We start from the raw sequence: 26061 nt of genomic DNA, 5'->3' as shown, positions 1-26061 counted from the left end.
TCTCGGTTAAAGTCTTTAATAATTACAAGAATTCCAGATTCATTACAGAAGAGTTTACAACAAATAATATTTCTCCATACAAAGGCAAAATAAACTTTTCAAGTAATAGCATCCTGGCTCCGGAGTCTCAAGGCCAGTGACAGGGAGGGATGGGGACACGGGTGGCCCCTTCCCCGGTGGAGGGGACAGGGAATTGCCCCCGTCCCCCCGGCACGGGGCAGCCAGACACCACAACCTCCTCCGGACCGAGCCCGGGGGGCAGCAGAGGACCCTCCCCCAGCTCCCGGTAAGGCACTGGCAGCATCGCCCAGAGGCGGGGGCTCTGTGGGGCGGGGGCTGCTGACACCGAGCTGGTGTCACCCAGAACCGCTCCGGTGTCCTGGGGGTCCCGTGAGGCACCAGTGTGACCCCAGCCGCCCCACGGGAGCCAAGCAGCCCCCTCCCCACGGCACCGTTCCCACCCCTTGCTGGCACTGCCTAAAACGCAGGGCAGCCCCAGCCCCCCCAGCACCAATATGGTGCTGCAGGAGCTCAGAGGGGGGAAGCCCGGGGGGGGGGTGACAGGGACACGGGGGGGCAGGGCAAGGCCAGGCACCCAATGACAACGTATTCCCAAAAGGCATCGACACGGTATTATTATGGTTTAATACAACCCCATATAAAACTGAAGCAGCAGCAGCAGCAATTCTTATTGAGGGACCTAAACTGAAATAGGTTTAGAACATAATTTAAAAAAAAAAAAAAATAAAATAAAAACAGCAAAAGTAGCAAAATATATGAACTTTTTTTTTTTCTTTTTTTTTTTTTTTTTTTTTTTAATATAGCAACTGATATCTACCAGCCACTAGTACCTTACTACCAAACTGGTATATCTCTGGTAACAACCCTTTTAAAAAGACATGTAAATATATATTCATATTTATACATATTTTTAGCTATGTACACAGGACTTCTGTCTCTAGCACTGGTGTGTTTGGCTGCCTCTGCCATCAGTGCTGGGCTGGACCCATTTGGGCCAGCACAGCCCCCGGGTGCTGGCACTGCTGGGCCACGGGACCAGCCCCGGAGCATCCCACAGCAGCTCCATGGACTCGGGGACATCCAGGGAGGGTTGGCTGCCTCCCCCCAGCCAGTGCTGCCCGTGGGAGAGGATTTTGGCTTAACCACGTGGAGATATTCAAGCACAGAGTTCATGGAAAAGAGGTTATTTAAAAAAAAAAATAAACCCTTTGGGCTGCCGAGAGCTCACAACTAAAGGTGGTGGGAGAAAGCTGGGCTAGGGGGGTGGGTTTGGTGCTGTGAGATGCTGTGGTTGTGTCTCTGAACCCTTTCTGCAGTGGCTCAGCACCTCCAGGCTGCTCCTCGGGCAGCATCCCTGGCACGGCACGGTTTGGCACGGCACGGCACGGCATGGCAGGGCATGGCAGGGCTGTCCCTGCTGGCAGTGCCACCCTCAGTGTCGCTTCAGTCCTCCGTTGGTGTGCTGGGGGGGGAGCTTGGGCAGGCAGGGCTCATCGGGGAGGGGGTCGTGGGAGAAGACTGAGTCCTCCCCCGAGGAGCAGGTGGAGCTGCGGGTGTCTGGGAAGCCGGGGGAATACTGATCCAGAGGCAGGAGAGATCCAGGTACTCCTTGGGAAGGAAGGATGGTCCCTGAGGAGGGGCTCAGACAGGGGGTGGGCACCCCCGGGAGCACCCAGCCCAGGCAGAGGGGGTGTTGTGGTGGGGTCCTGGGGGTGCTGCCTCTCCTACCTGGTTGGAGGTCATGGCCACGATCCTGTCCAGGTCTTCCACCAGCTGCTTGAAGGTTGGTCTCTGGGAGGGGACAGCGTGCCAGCAATCCCTCATCATCATGTACCTGGGTGGGCAGAGGGGAGGCTGAGCCTGTGGCCAGGGGCTGGGGACCCCCAGCCATGGGAGCAGAGGAGAGCCCAGGAATGGCCAACAACACCAGGATGGGACCCCCGGATGGCAAAGATGCAGTTCCAGGGGTTTAGGGATGGAAGGAAGGGAACCCCCCTGCCTGCCCTCCCCACCCCACCCAACAGCCCCGATTTGGGGCACAGGGAGGGAAGTGGGAATGGCTCCTGGGTGGGTGGGTGGGTGCCAGCGTCCCCCTCCCCAGCCCAAGACCTGACTCACAGCTCGTTGGTGCAGTTGCTGGGCTTGTCCATCCTGTGCCCTTCCTTCAGCAGCTTGAAGAGCTCCTCGACAGGCACCCCAGGGTAGGGAGAGCCACCCAGAGTGAAGATCTCCCACAGCAGCACGCCAAAGGACCACCTGCCCGGGGCAAACACAGGCCACAGGCTGGGCCACCAGCTCTGGGGAGCTGAGACCCCCAGCACGGAGCTCTGGAGACAGCCAAGAGCTCTTTGGTGGGAGGGATGGGCATGAGCAGCTCCGACTTGCTCTGCGAGATGAATGAGTCCCAGCCCCAAACACAATTTGGGTTCAAAACCCTTTGTCTGAAGATGCCAATTATCTTTTCATTAAATTAAGGCTGCAGCAGGGGGGAGTGGGACCTCAGTTCAGAGCAGGCAGAGATGTGGGAGGGATGCAGGAGGGATGCAGGAGGGATGCAGGAGGGATGCAGACAGGGATGCAGGAGGGATGCAGGCAGGGATGTGGGCAGGGATGCAGGAGGGATGCAAGCAGGGATGCAGGAGGGATGCAAGCAGGGATGCAGGCAGGGATGCAAGAGGGATGCAGGAGGGATGCAGGAGGGATGCAGGAGGGATGCAGGAGGGATGTGGGCAGGAATGTGGGCAGCAAGAGCACTGCTGGACATCCTGGCCAAGGGCTGTGCTCCTCAGCTCACAGCAGGTGAGGGAGGGTCTCCCCATTGCCCCCCAGCCCACCCACTGCTGGTGAAGCCACACAGGGGGCTCCTGTCCCACAGACACCACTCACACGTCGCTCTGGTGGGTGTAAATCCTGTCAAACAGAGCCTCTGGAGCCATCCACTTCACAGGCAGGCGACCCTGAAGCACAGGAAAACCCAAATCAGCTCCGTGCCACCTGGGAGCAGGGGGTCCTGGGGGGCCCTCCCAGCCCTTTTTCCCCCCCTCAAGGCACCACCAGCACCAAAGTGCCACTGCCCTCACTCACCCAGGTGAAGCCCCTCGCCCACCACTCACATTTGTTGTCTTCTTGTAGTAATCTATGTGGTGGATGTCACGGGCCAGACCGAAGTCAGCGATCTTCATCACGTTGTCCTCGGTCACCAGGACATTCCTGGCAGCCAGGTCCCTGTGGATGCACTGAGCAAGCACAGGGCTGTCAGGTGGTCCTCAAACCTCCCAGATGGTTCCCCACATGAAACAGGTCAGGAGGGAAGGGTGCAACCTCTCCCCCACACCCCGTGCCCAGCTGCTGGGGGTCCCCATCCCACCACGGCCCCCCGGGAGCTCCTCACCTTCTTGGAGGCCAAATACTCCATGCCCCGAGCCACCTGGTAGGCACAGGAGACCAGGTCCTTGAAGGAGAGCTGCTCCTCGGGGACACGGGTGGGGTTGTAGCAGTACTCCATGCCCGGGGGTCTCCGGGCTTGCAGGTACTCCCGCAGGTTGCCCTTGCTGGCGTACTCCACGATCACGTAGAGAGGTCCTGTGGGGAGAGGGGTGGTGAGGAGTTGGACCCCCGTGGGAGCAGGGTCAGCCCCTCCCAGCCCAGAGGAGAGGCAGAGGGGATGGATTCCCCCTCCCTGCTGGGCTGTCCTCACCATCCTGTGTGCAGGCTCCAAGCAGGTTGATGATGTTCTTGTGCTTGCCGATCATCTTCATCATCTCCATCTCAGAGATGAGGTCAGACAAATCCTTCTCCGTGGCATCAGCTGAAGTGGTGGAGAGAGCAGTGGTTGGGGGGGGGATCCCTCTGCATTGCACCCACCCAGTCCTGGTCCCAGTTCCAGTCCCAGTGCTGGGACCTTGACCTCTTGCCACCACTCACACTTGAGCATCTTCACGGCCACCTTGGTCACACGGTTTGGTTTGTCCTTGTCGAGGCCGATGGCTTCTGCCAGCACCACCTGCCCGAAGCACCCCTCTCCCAGGGGCTTGCCCAGGATCAGCCTGGTGGGAGGAGGGACCCCGGGGTTGGGGGGGGGACACAGGATGGTCACCGGCGTCACCATCAGCAGTGCCACCACCCTGCTGATCCCCGGGGCGAGGGGTGTGGGACCTCACCTGTCCCGGGGCAGCTCCCAGCGTGGGTCCTCGGGCAGCTCGTACTCAGAGACCCCCGCCAGCATGGGGGTACCACTGGAGGAGAGCCGGGAGGGCCTCACCAGCATCACCCCTGAGTTCATGGAGGAGCTGGAGTCGGCTGAAACCTGCGGGGGGACCGTGGGTCAACCTTCACACAGCCCCGGGGGATGCAGCCAGGAGGAGATGCTGAGCAGGAGCCTTCACACCCTGCCCCTGCCCACAGCCTGACCCTGCCCACAGCCCCCAGAGCTGCCTCCAGGTTGGATTTGGACTAGAGAATTTGTGATGAAGCTCCAGGATGCTGGTCCCATGAAACAGAGGGCCTGGGAGTCCTCCTGGCTGCTCGCTGTGTAAAACACTCTTCTGCTCAAACATTTAAGTTGCTGAGCACCCTTCAGCTCCTCCTCATCACCCCAGTCAGGTGCCCACAGACAGTCCCCACCCCGTGCCACACGAGGCTGGAGAAGGTGGCACATGCAGCAGGGCGAGATGGTCCCAGGTTGCCCCCATCTTCCCCTCCCCCAGCAGCCCCCCAGGACCCCCGGGAGGGGCAGTAGGTACAAACAAACCCCCTCTCTACTTTCTGTTACCTGTCTGCGCAGGGGGATGCTCTTGGCCAGCTTGTGCACGGCCAGCTGGCTGTTGAAATCTGTTTTCTTGGTGGTGCTCTTCATCTTGTAGATGATGACAGTCACCACCATGCAGGAGATGAGGAAGGCTCCGGTGCAGTAGATGATGATCTCCAGGTAGAGAGGGGACGTCATCATGGCTGGGGTGTCCTCGATAGCTGGGTCAGTGTGAAGGGGGGGTTAGCACCCACAAGCCCCCCCAGGGCCAGGGGCAGAGTGGTGCTGGGGGAGCCCCTGGCTCCTCCTTGGGATGGGCAGGGATCTGCTCTGCATCTCTGGAGGTTTGGGGGGGGGGCTGACAGCCCACCCACCCCACAGCCAGGCAGCACCAAGGCTGGGAGGGAACCGTGAAGGAGGTGTGAAGAGGGGGACAGTGCCCGTGTCCCCTCGTCTGGGGTGCTGTGGGGTCTCCCATTGGGGTCCCAGGACACCCTCAGGATGGGTCCCCTGCCTTTTTAATTCTTAGGGTCCTGGGGTCACCCTGATCAGGGTGGGGTGCAGTGCCCGGGGTGTTACTGACAACAACTGGGGAGAACCTGGGGCAGAAGCACCCCCAGCAGCAGGGACCTGCCCTGGGACCCCAGCTGTGGGGAGGAGGGTCCCACCCCCACCCTGCTGTGGGGCAGCCCCCGCTTTGGTGGCCGCTGGTGGCAGAGGAGGTGGCAGTGAACATCCCAGAGCAGCAGAGTCACAAACCCTGGTGAATCTGGCAGGGTGGAAGCTGCAGCCCTGGCAGTCCCCCCAACCCCCATTCTGACCCCCCAAAAAAGAGCAGAGCCTCAGAGAGAGGTGTAAGAGGAAGATTTCTGTCCCACCTCCGAGCACACCCGGCTGACAAAGCAGCAGCTGATAACGGGGAAAGTTTTTGGCTGGACAGCCACCACCACACAGCACCCCAAAAACTTTCCCAGCAGTGGTTATCAGACTTTGCTCCCTGCGGCGTTGATGCCCGAGGAGCAGCATCAACAGGGATGGGGACAACCACCCCAGCAGCAGAGCAGAAGTGACACACAGCCCCAGCACGTGTCCCGTGCCACCAGGCAGGGGGACAGAGCTGCCTCCTGCACCCCCAGACCCCCCTGTTCCCCCCTGCACGGGCAGCACTGGCCCTGCCCTGGGGCACGGGACCTTTCTGCTCCAGCAGAGCAGCCCCTGGTTAATCTCCTGGGTATGCATGGCCTGGGCCAGGGAGAGAGCTGGGGGCAGACCCCAAAAGGGGTGAGGGGGGGCAGGGGGACAGGGGGACAGGTGCCCTGTCCCACTCTGGCTGCAGGGAGCAGCCCCGTGGCTCAGGGGAAGGGGCTGGGATGTGCTCTCTCCCGGACCGGATGCATACGTTGGAAAGAAGGGAGGAAAGGGAGAGGAAGAGGAGTAAATACCTTCGAGAACTGTCAACCATGCAGAGTGATGGGAGATCCCAATAGAATTACCCGCCAAACATGTATACTCCCCAGCATCCTCAAATGAGACATTCCTTAAGTGAAGGACTTCCATTTCTTTGTCTGTCGTGTTAACGCCAGCCGTCTAGAGGGAAAAATGGAAGCAAAAAACGGAGAAGCAAACGACATGAGATCTTCTGGGAAGGAGGCCAGAGAGGAGGGAGAGCCCAGTCTCATTTGCCAGACCCCCGGGGAGCAGACAGAGACCACTGCAGACCTGCTAGAGAGACCCTCGGGATGACCACTCATCCCGGCCGACCGACAGAGACCTTGGTTAAATAAAAACCCTTCACCAGACGCAGTGTCCTGCCCATCGGAGCATGCTGGCAATGGGCCACATGGAAAAATAAACCCAGGCAGAGCTGGCTGGATGGCTTGTAGGGCACAGGGGGACACGAGGATGGGGACAGAGGGACATGAGGGCAGAGACAAGAGGATGGGGACAGGAACAGGAGGATGGGGACAAGAGATGGGGACAAGAGGAGAAGAGACAGAAGGATGGGGACAGGAACAGGAGGATGTGGACAGGAGGATGGGGACAAGAGAAGAGACAGGAGGATGGGGACAGGAACAGGAGGATGTGGACAAGAGGATGGGGACAGGAACAGGAGGATGTGGACAAGAGGATGGGGACAGGAACAGGAGGATGGGGACAAGAGGATGGGGACAAGAGGAGAAGAGACAGAAGGATGGGGACAGGAACAGGAGGATGTGGACAAGTGGATGGGGACAGGAGAAGAGACAGGAGGATGGGGACTTGAGAAGAGACAGGAGGATGGGGACAGGAGGATGGTCAAGAGGAGAAGAGGCAGGAGGATGGGGACAAGAGAAGAGACAGGAGGATGGGGACAGGAACAGGAGGATGTGGACAAGAGGATGGGGACAGGAGAAGAGACAGGAGGATGGGGACAAAAGGATGGAGACAAGAGGATGGTCAAGAGGAGAAGAGACAGGAGGATTGGGACAGTTGGACAGAGACTAGGAGATGAGGACAGGAAGATGGCAACAGGAGGATGGCAACAGGAGAACAGACAGGAGGATGGGGACAAGAGGATAGGGACAAGAGAATGGTCAAGAGGAGAAGAGACAGGAGGATGGGGACAGGAGGATGGAGACAAGAGGATGGTCAAGAGGAGAAGAGGCAGAAGGATGGGACAGGACGATGGGGACAGAAACAGGATGATGTGGACAAGAGGATGGTGACAGGAGAACAGACAGGAGGATGGGGACAAGAGGATGGGCACAAGAGCTTGGGGACAGGAGGATGGGGCACAGCAGCACGTTGTCCCCTGCCACACACTGGGCTGGGCAGTGCCAGAGCCCGTGGGTACCCAGGCAGCCCCCTCTCTGGTGTCTGTGTGAGGGGTGGGAAGCAGAGAGGGGGGGACACGGGGACACACAGGGAGCACAGAGCCCCGCCGGCCCTGCTGGGTATTTTTCCATGGCTTGTTGCACCAGAAACAGCAGAAACCAGAGAGCCCAGAGTTTTGTTTTCCACCGCCGGGGACTGAGGGTCCAAGGAAGCACCCGCCGGGCGTCCTGCCCATTACCTTTGTCCCCAGGCCTGGTGACAGTCAGCCAGGCAGACTGGTTGGCCTCGCCAATATAATTGGAAACCTTACAAACATACTCCCCGCTCTCCGCCTCTGTCACATTATACAGGGTCAGCACCTCCGCATCAGAGCTATTAATCCCCGAGTGCTGGAACAGACACACAAGAGGGAGTCACCCCACAGCCCCCCAGGAATGGCAGCGGGGGGGCTGACACCCCCCTGGCACCCACTGCCGGATGGGAGGGATGGGGTGCAGGGAACAGTCCTGGGGATGTCAGTCTGGTGCCCCCCACACCCCAGGGTGAGGGGTACAGGGGGTGGCTGTGCACCCCAGGGTGAGGGGTACAGGGAGTGGCTGTGCACCCCAGGGTTGGGGACACAAGGGGTGGCTGTGCACCCCAGGGTGAGGGGTTTGGGGGGTGGCTGTGCACCCCAAGGGTTGGGGACACAGGGGGTGGCTGTGAACCCCAGAGTCAGGGGCACAAGGGGTGGCTGTGCACCCCACGTTAAGGGCACAAGGGGTGGCTGTGCACCCCAGGGTGAGGGGTTTGGGGGGTGGTTGTACACCCCAGGGTTGGGGACACAAGGGAGTGGCTGTGCACCCCAGGGTGAGAGGCACAGGAGGTGGCTTTGCACCCCAAGGGTTGGGGACACAGGGAGTTGCTGTGCACCCCAGGGTGAGGGGCACAGGGGGTGGCTGTGCACCCCAGGGTGGGGGACTCAGGGGGGTGTTTGCTCCTGCTGGCCATAAGCAGCACCAGGGGCACCCAGAGGGAGCTGCTCTTGCAGGGATCCCCCCTCCAGCACCCTGCTCACCCCCAGAGCCCACCCCCCAGCCTCCAGTGGGTGCCTGCAGGGCAGGATGTGGCTGAGGGGCCATGCAGCCCCCCCCCTTGCCCACCTCTCTCCCCGAGCAGGCTGGGACACCCTGATCCTGGGTGGCTCCTCTTGCACCCCCTTCCCCTGCTCCTGCCCCACGGAGGGGGCACGGGCTGTACCTTCAGGATCTGCACGTAGGGCAGGTTGTCGGGGCCGATCTTGCTGCCGTTGACCTCGATGTGCTTCAGCCACTGGATGTGGGGCTGGGGGTCACTGTAGACCTTGCAGACAAACTCCACGTTGCTGCCCAGAGCCACTGTCTTGTTGGCAGGCAGCCCTGCCTGCAGGATGGGACGGTGTGGGGACCGCTCTGCAGGACACGGGGGACCTCAGCATGGGGCTTGGGGTGCTCAGCAACCCCTCCCCAGAGAGCTGCTCCAGCCCCCACATTGCACTGATGGACACAGTAGAACCACAGGATCCCTTCCCCAGGGTCCCCTTCCCCAGGGATCCCTTCCCCATGGTCCCCTTCCCCAGTGTCCTCTTCCCCAGGGATCCTTTCCCCAGTATCCCCTTCCCCAGGGTCCCCTTCCCCAGGGTCCCCTTCCCCAGGGATCCCTTCCCCAGGGTCCCCTTCCCCAGGGTCCCCTTCCCCAGGGATCCCTTCCCCAGGGTCCCCTTCCCCAGGATCCCCTTCTTCAGGGTCCCCTTCCCCAGGGATCCCTTCCCCAGGGTCCCCTTCCCCAGGGATCCCTTCCCCAGGGTCCCCTTCCCCAGGATCCCCTTCTCCAGGGTCCTCTTCCCCAGGGATCCCTTCCCCATGGTCCCCTTCCCCATGGCCCCCTTCCCCAGGAATCCCTTCCCCAGTATCCCCTTCCCCAGGGATCCCTTCCCCAGGGATCCCTTCCCCAGGGTCCCCTTCCCCAGGAATCCCTTCCCCAGGGACCCCTTCCCCAGGGATCCCCTCCCCAGGGACCCCTTCCTCAGGGTCCCCTTCCCCAGGGATCCCTTCCCCAGAGGCAGAGCAGTTGGGAGGGGTGGGGATGATGGGGACAGGTGAGATCCTGGCATGGGGACATGGGGACATGGGGACATCTGTACCTATTGGGGGGGGGTCAGAGGTCAAACAAACCAACCCAGGGCCCCGGTGGGTAACAAAGAGGCTGCCACTGTGGTGAGTCAGCATTAACAAACCCCTTTGTTCACCCCCCTGACTGTTCCCTTCAGTTTGCTCAGTGTAATCAAATTAAATCACATTTTTAATGGTTCATTTACTGGCATTTAGAGCAGCTCCACATGTGGAACTGCTCAGACCAGCCTTCCCAGCTGGGAATTATGGCTAATAAGGCGATTAGAAAAAGTTTCTGTCTGGTCTATGAAATTATTTCCACTACAATTAAACAATACCCAAAAAACCAACAACAAAAAAAACCCCAAATCAGAACGAGTTGAGGTGAATCCTTCCCCTTGCTTCTTCAGGACCCACTGTGAAGGTGCACGCTGGGGAGACAGCAGCAGGAATGCTCTGACCCTGTTCCCACCTCTCTAGGGTGTTGTAGCACCTCGTTTCTGCTTGGGAGGAGGGTTTGGGGACCCAGGGTGAGTGAGCCCTCCCAGCCCCCTGCTCCTCACCCACGACATCCAGCTGGTAGGTGTGGTTGATGCTCCCATACTTGTTCTCCACAATGCAGGTGTAGTTCCCCTTATCAGAGGGCACCACTGAGTCCATGATGATGCTCCAGGTCGCGTACCGGACCTGGGGGTTGGGGGGTTACACACAAACACAAACATAAACACAAAAAAATCCAGCCCTGGGTCCTCCTCAGCCCCCCCCCACCCTACAGGCAGAACATCCATCTCCCTTTGAGGTCACCTTTCCCCTTCCCTACAGAGGGACCATAATTGCTCCCAGCTGTCCCAGGACAGCCTCTCCACGGAGCCAACTGGACTGGAGGAGCAGATGTTGGGAGCTGAGTGTGATGAGTGCTGGAGTGCAGGGACAGACCTGCATTGTTCCCCCACTGCTGCTGCCCACGAGGAGACACTTCCCTGGGCCAGCACAGGGCTTGGACCCGAACTGTGCCTCTGGAGGGAGAGGGCAGGGTGCTGGGCTGGGTGCTAAGGCTAGGAGGCCATCAAAGGTGGAAAGCTGCCCTATGGAACTCTGAAGCTGCAGATCCCATTCCTGATTCCCCATCCCCATCCCAGAGTGCTCCCTCCAGCTCCAGCCCCTCAAGTTGAGCAGAGTCTGAGCCCTGGGGCTGCCCCCCAGCCCCCCCAGCCTGGGTACCTTGTAGCCCCCGATGCGGTGGTCGGGTTTGAACTCTTTGCCATTCTTCAGCCAGCGCAGGGTGGGGTTGGGTGTCCCACTCGAGGGACATTTGAACTTCACCGTTTTGGCAGCGGGGACGGCGTGGAGCTTCTTCTCCATCTTCTCAGGATAGGTCCAGTAGGGAGCGATGGCCTCTGGGGAGCAGGATGGGGGGGATCACTTGGGTACCCTGGCCACAGAGCCCCCGCCCACCCTTGTCAGCCGTTCTGCACCCCAGGGCAATGCTGACACCCCCAAAAGCCAGGGCAGCACCCGGGGCAGCCCCATCTCACACATACGGTTCGGCTTGGTGTTATCCGCCTCCTTCTCCTCCGAGGAGGAATCATCTTCATCATCATCATCCTCTGCAGAGGGGAGCACGTCTGCAAGAGAAGAGATGGCCCGGCTGAAGGTCCGTGGGGGGGACCCTTCCCTTCCCCCGTGGGCCGGTGCTGGGGGATGGTGCTGGGTGGGGAGGTGCGGGGGTCCCGGGTGAGCGCCGTGCGTGCCCCCCGGTGCTGCCGTGAGAGCCCGAGGGGATACTGGAGCACTTTGTCCCCAGAGGTGATTTCGGGCTCCCTGCCACGTGTCCAAGTAGGGCTCCTCGCCCCATGCTCGGGGCCACCAACCCCTCTGAGACCCTGCAGGCACAGAGCTGCCCCTGATCCTCGGCAGCACCTCTCGACCTGGAGCCTTGGTTCTGCTCCAGCCTCAGGCTCCATCAGCATCAACCTTGGACCCGGGTTCACTTCAGCACGTGAACCCCCAGCCCCACATAGACAAACAGACAACAACCTCCAGCTGCCTCTCCCTGCCCCGCAGCCTCCGGGACATCACCACGCTGGGAACTCCTCCAGGCACCCCCAAAAACCTCAGGTCCCCCCCAGACTCACCGCGGGGTGGGTGCAGGTGTGGGGGGGGCAGCATGCAAAGGCGTGCGGGGCATCCTGCTCCTGGCTCCACAGCCCGGCCCTGGGGCCGCCCCTTCCCTGCCTGCCCAGGGCTGCTACAAACCTGAGACGTTCACGGAGAAGTAGGTGGTCTTGCTTCCCGAGGGGCTGTTGGTCATGCAGGCATAGAGCCCCGAGTCCTCGGGCACCGCGTCCCTGACCTCTACCTCCTCCCCCGTGATGCGGGTGCGGTTGTTCTCGGCCAGCTGGACCCCGTCACGCACCCAGTTGATGCTCTGGATGTCATCCCTCAGCTGGCAGCGCAGCTGGAGGAGGTCCCCGGGGTGGGCTGAGTAGGACTCCACTTCGATTTTTGCTTTGGGTAGAACTGGAGGAGTTAGGAGAAGAAGAGAAAGGAAGGGGAAGAAGAAAAAAAAAATAGAAGAGACCAAAGGAAACCATGCTGCTGCTGCTGCTGCTGCTGCTGCTGCTGCTGCTGCTGCTGCTGCTGCCACCAAGGCTCTGGGTTAATGAGGAGCCATGCACTGCTGGGATGCTCCCAAGCACTGCCTGCCCAGGGCAGGGGCTGCAGAGCAAGGGGAGGCAGAGGCAGAGGCTGCGAGCACTCCAAGCAGCACCCAGTGCTTCTCCCCAGCTCGGTGGCTGAGGGTTTGAAAGCTCCCACCCACCCCTGGGTCTCTTGCTCAGCCCGGAGGGAGCATGCCAAGGCAGTGGCTGTGAAATGAGGGAGAAACGGGCACCTTGGGACATCTCAGGCAGAGCGTTGGCTGTTTGGGCAGGATGTGGCCTCTCCCACAGGAGAATCCCAAATCCCTGGCTCTGCCACTGCAGCAAAGCGGGCCAGGGTCCCCGTGGAGCCTGGCCACCAGGAGCCTGGCCCTGGTTAGAGAGCTGGGGGGGCAGGAAGGGCAGGGAGAGGAGGGGGCTGCAGCAGGACAGTGGGAGGGAAGGGAGTGAGGGGCTGCAAGAAGTGGCATCGCTGGGAAAGGTCACCCCAGGGAGCTCTGGACAAACAGGTGCCAGCCACAGTGTCCCCCTTGGCAGCCACCCTGCAGCTGCTCCCTGTGGCCACACTTGTGTCAGCAGCACAAAGATCCTTTCTCTCCATTCCTCTGCTACGTGATCTTGTCTCTCCAGGCCCTGGTAGCACGGGCCTGGCTCTGTCCTCAAGCATTGCCCTGCAGGGTGGTGGGGGAGTGGCCCTCCTGGTCCTGGTGGTTTCAAATCATCCCTCCGGATTTTCACAGCTCCAGGAAGGGTTTGTGCTGTTGCAGCTCCCTGCCCCGGGGAGGTTCAGCAGGATGAGCACCACGGGAGGGTGTTCCCAGCTCCGGGTCCTGAGCACTGCTGTAGATGATGCTCTCAGGGTTCAGAGCAGCACCCTGGAGGGATGCAGAGTGTTCCCACTGCAGGACAACTCCAGGGAGGCTGAGGGTGGGAGCTGATGGTGCCATGGGGGCACTGCTGATGATCCACACATTGCAGCTGTTCTGTGTCCAGAGCTGGGGCTGGAACACCCCAACAAATCCTGAGCAGGCAGCACAGCCAGGTCTGGGAGCATCCCAACTTCAGTGTGAGAGCTGTGACCCCCAGGGACTGCACACAACCTGCAGGGTTCACGCTCCAGCCATGAGGACAAGAGCAAAGCCACAGCTCTCCCTGGGGACCCATCCCAGCGAGGAGCAAGGAAATTCACAAAATAGCTGCTAATTAGCAAAGCCCACAGCACCCCTGGGTGTGCTGGAGGGGCACTGATCCCTACAGAGCCAGGCAGGGAGCACAGGCTGGCCAGGAGCAGGGTGGGACCAGCAGCTCCTCCCAGAACCCATCAGCAGCTTCCTACTGCCAAAAAGGAAAGCTCAGCTCTCCAGAAACTCCCATGTACCACATCGGGACCTGCACTTCACTTTCTGGCCACTTTTCCTTTGTGCTGATGAGAAGCTTCATGGGGGAAAAACATCCACGAGCAGCTCCAGAGTCTTTTCTTCTTCTTTCATTTAGCACTGGAAGGCAAATGGTGCTGCTGGGGCAGAATTCCCATTCCTCAGCTTCTGGAGGACCACAGGCCAGGGCTCCAGATCCATCAATAAGAGGATCCAAGGCATTTTAATGTGGATGGTGAAGACTGGTGGGAGTCCCTTAGGCAGGGGGGGAAGGGTCTTGGTTTTGCAATCCTGTTTTCCCTGTTTTTCCCTCGCAGCCTCACAGGACAGGCACTTCTAGCAGCTCTGATTTGTGTTTCAAGTGATTAGTCACAGGCATCTTCCAGCACACACAATGCAGCAGTGATGTCCTGCCCCTGAACACCATGGGACTGGGTAACACAACGTCCTCCTGTCCTCCTCACACAGAGCAAGGTCAGCGAGCGATAAAACAGCCACGAAAACCCAAACCAACACAAAACACTGCAGCCACAGCCTTATCTGCCCTTACCTTGCTCCCTCCACCACCCCCTCGCCACTGATAGACATCCCTTATCAAGCAAAAAAACCTGCAGAAGGTGCCTGGAGCTGCAGAGGACCCCAGCCACCTACAAATGTCCCCTGCTGTCCCCATTGCCTCCCCCAGGCTGCTGGCACATGTGGAAAAATGCACAGGTCCAGGGTACACAAGTGCAGGACCAGTTCTAGCCAGAAAGACACTGATGGTGTCCCAGGGCTCATACAGGTCACCCTGTCACCAAGCCTGCCCCAGGGGCCACCCCAGGCTCCTCTGAAGAGAAAAGTTTGCAGGAAAACCTGCCCATGCTGGGGTGGGGTGGGAGGGATGCTCCTGCCACCCCCCTGCTCCCCAGCCACCGAGGAGGTGGCCTGGGGGAAAAGAGGGAATTTGGATGGATGGAAACCTTGGAGCCATCCCAGAGTGATGCCAGGGTTGGGGAGGGAGTGTTCCAGGCTCAGGCAGGTCCCTTCCCATGAAAACAGTCCCTGGACACCCTGTGCAAGTGCCACTGCTCTCTCGGGACACAGAGCCCAAGAAGGCGGGATGGGAGGGGGGGTGGGGGTCTGCAGGCGTGTGGCCAGATCGCCTTTCAAAGGCAACAGCCCCTTCCCCCAGCCCCCAGGAGCCAGGGGCTGTTTTGTATTAACAGCATGACCGAGGAGGAGCAGAGGCGTCGAGCGTGATGGACGGGAGAGGGGAGGCAGAGGGCAAGGCAGGACCCTGCCCTTTGGTAACCCAAAGCACATCTCTGGCACTCGGGGATAAGGCGGAAAACTCGGCATGGTGGGAACGGCCTGAAAAGGAATTCACAGCCTAATGAGCATGTCCAGGTTCGCTCACCCTCCGGGCAGGACAGGGGCCGGGCCAGCGGGCTTGGACGGTGGTGCTTGGGGGCAGCCTGGCTGGCAGATAGCGACAAGGCCACCAGGATGTCTCAGGGGGCACCGGGACGGCCCGGCTCTCCTGGCAGCTGATGCACACAAATGTCCCTGGAAATGCAGCGGCTGTAAAAGCAGCCGGAGGGGAGAGCCGCGCTACCGACCTGCCCGCCACGTATGTTAATTAGTGCGAGCCCGTTTGATCACTGGACTCCATCAGCCTGAAATGTCTCTTTCTCATGTTCTGCTTTTCTGTAACCTAACCCCAGGCACCAGGTGCAGCCCCTGGGCAGAGCTGCTGCTCCACCAAGCCCCGGGCTGGCCACGTTAGCAGCAGTTTAATGGGCCAGACAAACGCTTGGCTCTGCTCCCCAGGCCCTGGCTTTGGGTGCTCCCAGCGCTGGGGGAGGTGGGATTCCTCCCCCCCAGCCAGGCTGCGGCCCCCTTTGAGCAAAGGAGGAGAACAAACAAAACTCTCGCAGCAAGCAGCAAAAGGCAGGCTAGGTCCGGCAGATCTCAGCTCTCTGCTGGTCCCTTTTTAACTCCAACTCCCCAGGCTTGGGAGGAGGGGGAGCATCGGCTTCCCGGCCTGGCTCTTGTCCCAACCCGGGGTGTTGGGGATGGGAGTGCTCAGAGCCCGTGGGGATCCCCGAGGTCCCGGGGGGGGGGGGGGGGGTTGTGCCTCGGCTTTCCAACTATCCCGAAAAGTAGATGCACGCTCCAAGGGTCGGAGCAGCCGCCGCTGTTTTATTAGTTTGTTCCAGCTTTGAAATGGAACCGAAAGCGGAGCCGAGCGCCGGCCAGATGGAGAGTGTCACCAAGTGCATAGAACTGTCACCCGATTCCCCGGGGATGGCCCCCTCCGGGCACAGGGACACGGGGCACAGCCCTGGGGCGAGGAGCGGCACAGATTAACCTTCACCCCCCCCCACCCCCCCCATTCTCCGCACAGCCCCTCCCGGAGGAGCCCCCCAGCCCCCCCAGCGCGGCGAGGCCCGGCAATAAAGCGGCCAACAAAGCGGCGCGGGGACAATGCGGGCGGGGGGCTCGGGGCCGCGGCCGCCGGTTGCCCTGGAGACCCCAGCGGGGCTTTCCGAAGGTATTTCCTGAAGAAAAAGCACACACATGCCCGGCAGCCCCGCTAATCCCAACAGGAAGCGCTTACCGGGACCTGGGGATTGGCGTCTTTCTTATTTAAAAACCTCCTCCCCCTGCCGCACTCTCCCCTCCCCCCAGCCCGGGCTGTGCCAGGGGGGGGTCCCCAGGAGCATCCCCGCACCTCGGCTGCTCCGGGGGGACACGCACAGCCCCGCTCGCTGCCCCTTGGAAAGGTTGCGGCAAGGAGGTGCCGGGGGCAAGTGTCTGGAGATCAATGGACCGCAGGTTCTTCCTGCGGGGTCCAAGGCACCCATGGTTCTTCCTGTGGGGCTCAGGGCACCCACGGCTCTCCCTGGCCAAGACAGCCCTGGGGGCAGCTGCTTCTCCCCACCCCGGGGTCTCCGGATGCCTTCCCCGCAGGGAGAGGGGGATTTATGTATTGCTCCGGGCAGTCCAGCACTTCCCAACCCGCACGTCAAATGAAGCAGCATTTAATTAACAGGCCTGTTGGTAGCTTGCAAAGCTGTCAGAATAAATCCCCCCCTCTTTCCCCTCGGGACATCCCCGAACATGCTCAGAGCTCCGCAGCAGGGAGCAGCTCTCGGGGGCAGCGTTTCGGGGTACAGACACTCCCCTATTGCCTCAGCCCCCTGGCATGGGACAGACTGGGGGTCCTGCCCAGCTTGGGGGGGGGCACAAACCAACCCTCAATCCACACCGGTGTCTGGGTTGGTTTGTTTTGGTTTTTTTTGCAATAACCTCTGGCTCTCCGGGCCCGGGCTCACTGCGGCACAGACGATTTTCCTCCCTAAATCACTCCTAAGCAGCCCCCAGGCTGCTGCCCATGGGGGTTCAGCAGCCAGGCAGCCCCCAGACACAAGGACACCCCCCTGTCTCCCCATACCCCTGGCCGTGGGGCAGCTCTGCAGCCCAGGCTGCGGCAGAGAGCTCCTGCTCTGCCCAAAGACTCAGGTTTTTTTTTTTCCTCCTCAATTAAGGGCCGGAGTGACAGCATCCGAGGGGAAAGGCGGGAGGGGAACAATGCCTTCTCCACCGGCTGGAAGGGGACAAAGCCAAGGGCCAGCAGTCCGCCCGGGATGAGCCAAAGACCCTTGCTGTGCGACCTCTGGGGATGCTGTGCCTGGTGACAGCATTTTCCATTTTCCAGGCTACAAGTGCCCCAAACATCTCTGCTGCTGGGCAGGGGGCAAACTGAAGCCCCCAGTGTTCCTGTGCCATGGTTTTGCCAGCACTGAGTGGGGTTTAGGGGAGAGATGGAGGAGGAGGCAGCCAGTGGCCCCAGGAGATAGGGCAGCCCCCTACCCCAAAGAGACCTGAGGGTCCTGTGGGGGGCTGCACCCTGGGCTTTGTTCTCACCCCCCCTGCTCCAGAGGGCAGATGGGGAAGGTGTTCCCTGCACAGGGCTGGGCTCAGCATGTCCCAAACCCAGCTGCCCAAGGTCCCCCCCCTCACCACAAGAACCTGCTCAGCTGCTTTGCCCCCCCAGCACTCCCCAGACAGGGATGAGGCAGATCCCAAGTGCTGGAAATGCCAGAACAGCAGCAAGGACAATAGGAGACAAGGAGAGAGGGGGAAAAAAAATCCCCCCGGCAACTTTCTGCAGGTTTCTATTTAACCTGAAGACAAAGAGTGGCTTTGTGAGGGGAGGGATGGAGGCTCTGCATGGAAATTTTTTGGCTTTTTCCCCTTAACTAGGGTTTGTTGTTTTTTTTTTTTTTTTACCTCCTCCAAATTTAGGTAACTATAAAATGCAGTGAGTGGCCATTAATATTTTATTTGCTGCAGATTTTTGAGCAACAGGAGCCAGCCCCTGACAAAGCCTGAGTTTCCAAGCCCCCTCCCCACACCACGAGGAGAGGCAGAGGGCAGCTGGAAACCCTCCTGGCAGCGAGGTAGGGGCTGCGGGCCGGGTGCGGGGGATTACTCACTCCCTGAGAAGGGAGCTTAGCTGCCTCAGAGCCCGAGTAAACTGAAACCCCATAAACATCCCCAACAAAGTCCAGGAAAGCTGCTGCCTCCACCAGGGAGTGGATCTGAGCGTGGCCACCACTGTCCCCGGCCAGGGCGGGTGATGCTGGTGGATGGGTGGGGATGCAGGGGGGAGACACGATGCCCCGTGGGCCCAGACCCAGAACCCACCCTGGCAGGTGACCCGCAAGGTGCCAGTGGCACAGCCCCAGCCACAGGTCCTGGCCCAGGGCCGGCTCTTCCCATCCTGCGTGTCCTGCTGGGAACATTTTGTTCCCACCAGCCAGCCCCGGAGCCAAGGGCCGGGCTCTGCCCCAGCCGGGCTCCTGCTGTGGCACTAATTGGGCTGCCCTGGTGAGAACCGTGTCGGGAAACGTTTCCAGTGGTTATTGTTAGCCCTGGCATGAGGCTGGCGAGGAACCAGCTCCCTCCTCTCCAACCTCTCCTCCTCCACTGCCAATGCTGCTCCCCAAACCCCCCCTGCCCTGCAGAGCTCCCTAAGCACCCCAAAAGCCACCTCAGCTTAAATCAGGGCCAAACACCCAGACAGCTTTCCCCAGACCCCATTGCTGGGGCATCTCCCAGCAACACAAGAGCCATCTTTAACCCACATGCCACCAGGGAAGCTCCTCCAGGAAGAGCAATCTCCAGAGAAAAATGTTCACTGCTGCCAACAGCTTTGTTTATCACAGGGGAGAGAGCACACTGGGAGGAAAAAGCTCAGAGATGGCACTGGGGAGTGATGCTCCACCTGGATCCTCTCCAGAGCCTGCAGCTCCCCAGGGACCCTGCACAACTCCAGCCACCCCATGGGATGTATCCAAACCCGGGGTACCTGCTGTCCCTGGTGTCACATGCAGTCTCCCAGGTCCCTGAGCCCCAACCTCTGAGCTGTTGGGAAGCACGGGGAGCTCTGCTGCTCACCAGGGCACCACGCAGCACCAAGCTGTGCCAGCAGCACCAACCTCTTGGTGGGAAGAAGAGGGAAAGGGGAGAGAGCCTTAAAATGGGAGCTGTACCCCACAGCCCAGACATTCTTGGGTAATTAAAACCAAAAGGCAGTTAAGTCAGAAGTCCTGCATGGCAGTGCTGGGCCTGTTCATTCTCTGCCTCACTCAGGGGAAGGCCACAGCTTTGAAATGCTTGGATCAGCCCCGACCAGAGGCAGCAGGGCTGGACCAAAGCTTCACATGTGTCTCACACTCCAGGTTGTCACAGGGAAGCAAGTGACATGGCACACACTGATCCCCTGCCAGGGACCAAGCCCCCGGGGCTTTGCATCCTCCAAACCTCAAACTTGGGGGGTTTGCCACAGTTTTCCTCCCAGTTTAAAAGCTCCTCAGGTGATGCTGGAACCACACATCCTCCTTCCCCTGCCTGCACAAATCGACCTGAGACCACCAGATGCCTCCATCCCCACCAGCAGCTCCTAAGGGTGTCCCCATGCCCCCAAATGGACCTTGCAAGGACACCAGTGATGCTACCACCAAAAATCCCTCAGGAGGAGGGAGCAGCCACCGTGCTTTGCTGTTCTTACCTTGGTCGGGCAGGGTGGGGGCCGGGCGGGCAGCGGAGAGCGCGGCTGTGACCAGCACAGCCCAAAGGATGAGGCACCTCCAGGTAAACATCCCACTGCTGCAGCTACTGCTCGGCGACTGCCATCCGCAACTCCCACTCCATGGGGACCCCGGGTGGGCACGGGGAGGGGGTGTGTGTCTCCCCCGAGCTGTGAATAAGGAAAGCAGAGTCAGGGCAGGGGGAGATGGACCCCCCACATCCCACCACCCGTCCCTCCCGCCCTGCACAGCACTGGGATGTGCGTGGCCACGCTCCTCAAGCATCCAGCTCAGACAGGGACATGGCCCAGAGCCGTGGTGGCAGGTCCCCCCGGGCCCCTCTGCAGCCTGATGTGACCCAGGGCTGACTGCTGGGGTTACATTTTCCTGCATAAAAGTGCTGATGTGTCCAGATTAAAAAAAAAAAAAACAACAAAAAATGCTGGCGAAGCAGAACTGAGCAGAGCAAAATCTCCCAGAACAGTGGGAGAAATGTTCAGATGCCAGTGAGAGAACTGGAGATTTCTGCTCTCCTGCCTTCCCCTCCAAGCACTTCATGTGTGCTGAAGAGAGGAACTCCCAAGCAGATCAAGATGCCTGGTGCCCCAGGGGACCGGCAGCACCCTGCTCCCAGCACACAGCTGACCCAAGACTTGGCTGTGACAAATCCCGTGTTTCCAGACCCAAACTCGACACTGTCCACGTCCCCACGTGCCCCCAGTGAAGCAGCAAACCCCACCCTCCTCCATCCCCTATAGGATCTATAGGGCATGCACACAGCTGCCCCATAGAGAGGCTTTCCAAAGCCGAAGGGGTTAGCCGGCGCCCTGGCCCTGCTCCCACGTGCAGATCTCTTTCCACCAACAGCTGTTTTCAGAGCTGTTCGGGGAGAAATCCCCCGGCTTCCATGGCCAACACTGCAATTTGCTCTCAGCTCTGCCAGCTCTCACGCTGGGCTCTCCAGCTGCCTGTCCCTTTGGGTCCCTCTTCCCCCTTCCCATGCCAGGGGACGGCTCCAGGCAGGGAGGCATCAGAGCAGGGCTCTGGCAGAGGGAGACCCAACAGAGCCAGACCCTGGTTTAGGGTACCCCAGGGATGGCCACTCATCCCTCCTTCCCACCACACTGGGAGCGTGGAGCTCTGCCAAAACACGTTCAAGGGGAACACTGGAGCCAAAGCCCAAGCCCAGCCGCCCCTGGCAAACTGCTCCCAGCAGCCTGGATGTGAGCAAACCCCTCTGCTCCACCCCCGCGACACATCTGCAACTTGGCAGCAGCCTGGGATGGAGGTCCTGACACTGGCCATCCTTAATTGTCCCACTGGGCTTTGCTGAAGAGCTCGCTGGCAAGATCCCTGCCCAGGGAATTGCACAACCCCGGCACAGCCGCGCTGATCCGGCTGGCGGCGGATGCTCCAGGAAAAGTGCAAGGACCAGGGTGTGGACAGGGTGATACCATCCTAAAAACCCTCCTCCAGACTCTGGCAGAGCATCTCCCCGGGGGGCAGCCATTCCTCTGTGCCCCACAGCCCTGGCTGAGCACCCAGAGCTCTCCCCATTCCTCTCCGGACCGACTCGTGCCCCCCAGAGCCCCGTGCCAAGCTGTTCCCAACCTGCCACCAGAACAAGCCCTTCCCTCTGCCATGGGACGTCTGGGTAAAGTCTGAGCTGTTAAAAACAGTGAGTAATAATTGTAGTGAGTAATAAGGTGCTACTCATCCTCTCCACGCACTTGAGACATCAGAGCTGTGGACACCTCAGGCACGGCCTCTGCTGTCCCAGAAAGGGAGAGAGACCCTTTGCTCCTCTTTTCCTAAAGTGTCTTTTTTCCCCCTGTGGATGGGCTGAGCAGCTGCCAGATCCAGCCCCAGAAGGTTCTGGTTTAACACCAGGGGCTGCCCGGGGAGCTCAGACCCCCTGAGCAGCTTCTGCAGCCTGAGGAAGAGGCCCACCTGGAGTGCAGGTTTGGGGGCTCCAGATGCCTCCTCCCTGCCCTGGCTCTTGCTCTGACCAGAACAAGAGGGTTTGGGACCCAAAATATTTGGATCAAGCAGCAGGGAAGGGAAAAGCAGCACCCAGCAAACACCAGGCAGCGCGTGTTAAAACAGTGATTGAATGTTAACAATTTCTCAGGGTTTGGAAGGGGGAGGTGGAATTCTTCGTGGAAAGCAAAAAAAAAAAAAAAGAAAAAAAAAAAAAAAAAAAGCCCTCGGTATTTCTGGAAATTATTTTCTGTCTCTAAGTAGTTTTGTTTATCGACAGCACATGCTCCCCGGAACATGCCCTAATGCGGAGCGTCTGCGTGGGCCTCCCGAGAGGAGGGAGGGATGGAGAGGGAGGGAGGGATGGAGAGGGAGGGCGGGCAGCACTGTGCCTCCAGAAGCGGCAGTTCCTGAAAAATGAGTCAGTGCTGGCTCGGCGCACAGCAGAGCCCTTCTCTCCAGATACACCTCAGAGCAGGCGCCTTCCAGCTGATTCAGGGGCTCGGCAGCAGCATTATTTCCATGGCGTAGGGATGGATCACTCAGCAGCGCAGGGAGAGCTGCCCCGCACCCGGGAGAGTCCCTGGGAGGGAAGGAGAGAAGGAGGGAGTCGTGCCAAGATGCAGATAGAGGGCAGGAGCCCAGCGTGGCTCCCGGGGCAGGAGAGGAGGGGGCAGCAGCCCCCCTGGGCTTTCCTGAGGGGGGGGACGACACAGGGACACATCCTGCCACCTCCCTAGCAGGCTCAGCAGCACCTGAGGGAATCCTGGTGTTCGGAGGAGTGGGTGCTGAAGGGAAGGGGCAGCACAGACCCTTCCCCCCCAGCGGAAAAGGGAGAGCCCTGCACCCCCACAGCTCCAGCCCCCGCTCCCCCGCGGCTGGGGAAGGAGGTGAGGAAGTGGGGAGTGCGGTCCTACCTGTGCAAACAACGGCACGGCTCCTCTCCGTGTTTGCACGGCTTTTATAGCAACCCCAACAGGAAACCATTTGCCCGGGAGGAGGCAGCTGGGGCAGGGTGGGTCTCCAGCTCCCGCCGGGCACCGTCCCTGCTCCCCACGGCCCCGCCACGCTGCAATTTACTGCTCGGGGCTGGACTCAAACAACTAAAAAAGGCAGCAGAGAGAAGGGCCGGGGCCAAGTGCCCCTCGGAGACATTTCTGCGAGGCTACAATTACAGCGGCCATTACACCCACTGAGCTATTTCGGAGCAGCACCGGGACAGCCCCGCGCCCACCTGCGCACCCTCCCCGGGGCACAGGTTGTGTCGGGTGGGTGCCCTCACACCCTCTCCTCACCCTTGTGTGCTGGGGAGCATCAGCCTCGTACACCCTGACTCCTCGGGGACCCCCGGGGGCTGCGCTTTCACCTCTCCCACCCGCCCTGAGTCACCCGTGAGCTGTCCCGGGGACACGCACGGCACAAAACGTGACCTTCCCAGCTTGGGCATCAGCCGGTGCTGAACGTTTCAGAGCTGAGTGTAGTGGGGAAGCCCCTTCCCGTCATGTGGCTCATCCCCGGGAATGCATCCACAGTGCCAAAAGCAGTGGCTGCTGCCTGGCTGGGGCACCTGGAGATGGAGCCATCCCGCAGGGGAGCCCCGGTCTGAGCCCCGGGAGCAGGCTGAGGGCAAGGAGCTGCTCAGGCTGGGACTGGAAGGCTCCAGCTTTGCCTCCACTGGTGCAGCCACCCCCTCCCCCTTGGAGCAGGGCTGGGCCGTGCAGCTCCCACCATGTCAGAGCATCCTGCAGGCCTGTGGTGCACCAGGCACCAGCGTGTAAGGCAGCAGCAGGCAGAAAAACAACAGGACAAGGCCAAAGTCTACAGAGAGAAGAGCCTGAGCTCGGCTCCCAGGTCTGCAAGGCTCCAGGAGCCCCAGGTGTGGGCTGCACCCCATGCAGGATCACAAATCCCTGGAGGTGGGGAGGTGATGGCTGCCAGTGGGAGACCTTGCCTGGCACAGATGCCCTCCAGCTCCAAAATGAAGACAAGACACTCAGTTTTTATCTGAGGGTTAACGTAAGCAGCCCTCCGAGTGCCCTTGGGGAAGAAGGGGATGCCAGAGGCAAAACCTGTAAGCAATGCAGAGAAAAGCCTTCCCCTTGCCCAGTGCTCCTTGCTCCAAGCTGCAGCTCAGGTCGGGGACCAAGTATTTGTTGAAATAAAAAGCAAACACAACTGCAAATGTAACTATAGGGAAAAAACTAATGCTTAAAGCAGATGCAGGCTTGGAAAAATAAATATCCAACTGTGCAGCACACATCCAGCATTAACCCTTCCCACTGTGCGTGCTGCAGCCTGCCATGAGGCCTTACAGCTCAGGGAAGCTCCAGCACTGAGCTCACCACACGCTGTGGGCATCCAGCAGCAGGGGAAAGGATGAGGGAAGGCCACAGATCTCTATAAACCCAGTAAAACTGAAGGAGTACCCTCAAATTCAAGGATCTCTACCTGAGGGCTTGATTTTGAGCCTTGCATAGCATCCGTTGGTACCCCAAAATCTCCACTGGCCTGGTACCCCTGACTGCTCTGGCATCAGACTGGTCCAGGACAGGGATACTGGGACACAGCCACAGCCTCCCATCCCTTGGAAGGGACAGAGGCATGTTATCCAGCTCAGGAAGGAGCTGGATGGAGGTTCTGCTATATTCAGCTCCCCTAAGGAAAGCTGCAGGGAGGGGAAGGACAGATTGCTGCAGCACACGTACCCCCAGAGCCATGGGATGCTCCTTCCCCACCACACAGCTCCTGCCCTCACCCCGCCAGGACAGGCACTGTTTATTTTAATCCCCTCCAAGCAACACAAGGAAAAGGCACCAGTGCATGCCAGCCACTGCAGAGATTAAGGGAGGAAGTGCTCTTGAGGGGGGAAAATGGCTGCTGGCCAGCACGGTGTGCGGGGGCCGCGCTCCGGCAGCATCCCCGGGCCGGGCAGGGGGGCTGCCCCCCGCACCCCCACCCCTCGGCACGCACACCCGCATCCAGCTGGTCGGCACCCAGAGATCTCCAGCCAGAGCAAATCGCCGCCTCCGCCTGAACGCAAATCCCAATTTCGCTCGGGCTGGGACGCTGGCAGGCTCCGAGCCCCCTCCGCTTGATTAACCCAAGCGGTTGTGCCAAAGTTTAAACACTGCCGGGAAGGAGCTGCCCCAGGCAGCCGTGACGCTGGGGGCACGGGGCAGAATCCCAAGAATCCGGGCAGAGAAGGGAATCGCGGGGCAGTTTGTAACCCAAACACCACTCCTTCCAGCACCAGGCCAGCCCGCTGCGACCGCAGCTCACGGCTCCAAAAACGGCCCAAGACCACAACCAAAACCACCACCCGGCACCCAGCCCAAAACACCACCACCGGTGCCACAGCCGGGGGTATCGCCGTGCTCCCCGCGCCTCCGCCACGTCCAAACCAGGGCGATTCCCAGAGTCCCGCAGAGAGTTTGGATAAAGGCGGCTCTCGAGTCCCCACCTCCCCGCGGGCAGCTCGCAAACACAAAGGGAAACGTAAACTCCAGGACCGCGTTATTCCGAGCACCTCTATCCTCGTCTACCACCGCAACGACCCCAGGATTCGAGCCCTCAAAAAAACCCCGAACCCAGCTCCTTCTCCAGCTTCTTCTGGAATCCGCGAGGCTCCCGCTCAGGCACTTTTTGGCAAAAGGGATCAGGCAACAACTCCGAAAACGGCCCCCGGCCCCCGAGCGGGCTCCCCCGCAAACCGGAGGGGCCTCCGTCCCAAGCCCGCGTCGGGACCGGGGCTGCGGGGGGAGTTTCAAGACTGGGCTCGGTCCGAAGGACGGGCTCAGAACCGCCGCCTTACAGAACCGCCGAGCGGCAGCAAACCGAGACCCCTTCGCCTGCCTCCCTAGGGGGGCTGCAAACCGAGACCCCCGACACACGCACACCGGACGGTCCCGGTGCTCGCAGACCCCCAGCGCCCACAAACCGGAGCCCCTCCGGTATCTGCAACCCCCCAGCTGCCGCAAACCGGAGCCCCCTCCTTTCCGCCCCCCGGTACCCACGGGCCGTGGCCGCCGTCGAACCGCCCCGCCACGGGCGCACCGGAGCGGGGGGGTTCCGAGCCCCAGGTCCCAGATCGATCCCACGCCGCGCGGAGCACATAGCGATGCCCCAGTGCCCTCTCCCGGGTCCCGGTCCCGGTCCCGGTGCCGCCCGGCCGGAGCGCGTCGGCCGCTACTCACCGGAGACCCGCGCGGTGCCGCCGCTGCCGGGAACAATGGCGGGGAGCCCGGGCCGGGGCGA

General features: G+C 60.5%; 1 protein-coding gene across 1 annotated transcript; it reads right to left on the bottom strand.

Moving 5' to 3' along the window:
• On the bottom strand, window positions 1–26061 carry FGFR1 (fibroblast growth factor receptor 1). The gene is given in 19 exon segments (XM_030464013.1): window positions 1–1611; window positions 1614–1629; window positions 1750–1855; window positions 2140–2277; window positions 2908–2978; window positions 3135–3257; window positions 3413–3603; window positions 3719–3829; window positions 3946–4067; window positions 4182–4327; window positions 4793–4989; window positions 6211–6355; window positions 8822–9012; window positions 10275–10398; window positions 10933–11108; window positions 11253–11336; window positions 11968–12231; window positions 19809–19997; window positions 26001–26061. Coding segments are annotated over 18 exon segments (2454 nt in total). The 5' UTR covers window positions 19900–19997; window positions 26001–26061; the 3' UTR covers window positions 1–1453.

The sequence above is a fragment of the Calypte anna genome, chromosome 22 (genome assembly GCF_003957555.1).
Source record: "Calypte anna isolate BGI_N300 chromosome 22, bCalAnn1_v1.p, whole genome shotgun sequence".
Lineage (NCBI taxonomy): Eukaryota > Metazoa > Chordata > Aves > Apodiformes > Trochilidae > Calypte > Calypte anna.
Note: the sequence above shows the minus strand (reverse complement) of the source record. Positions and strands in the feature narration are given on the sequence as shown.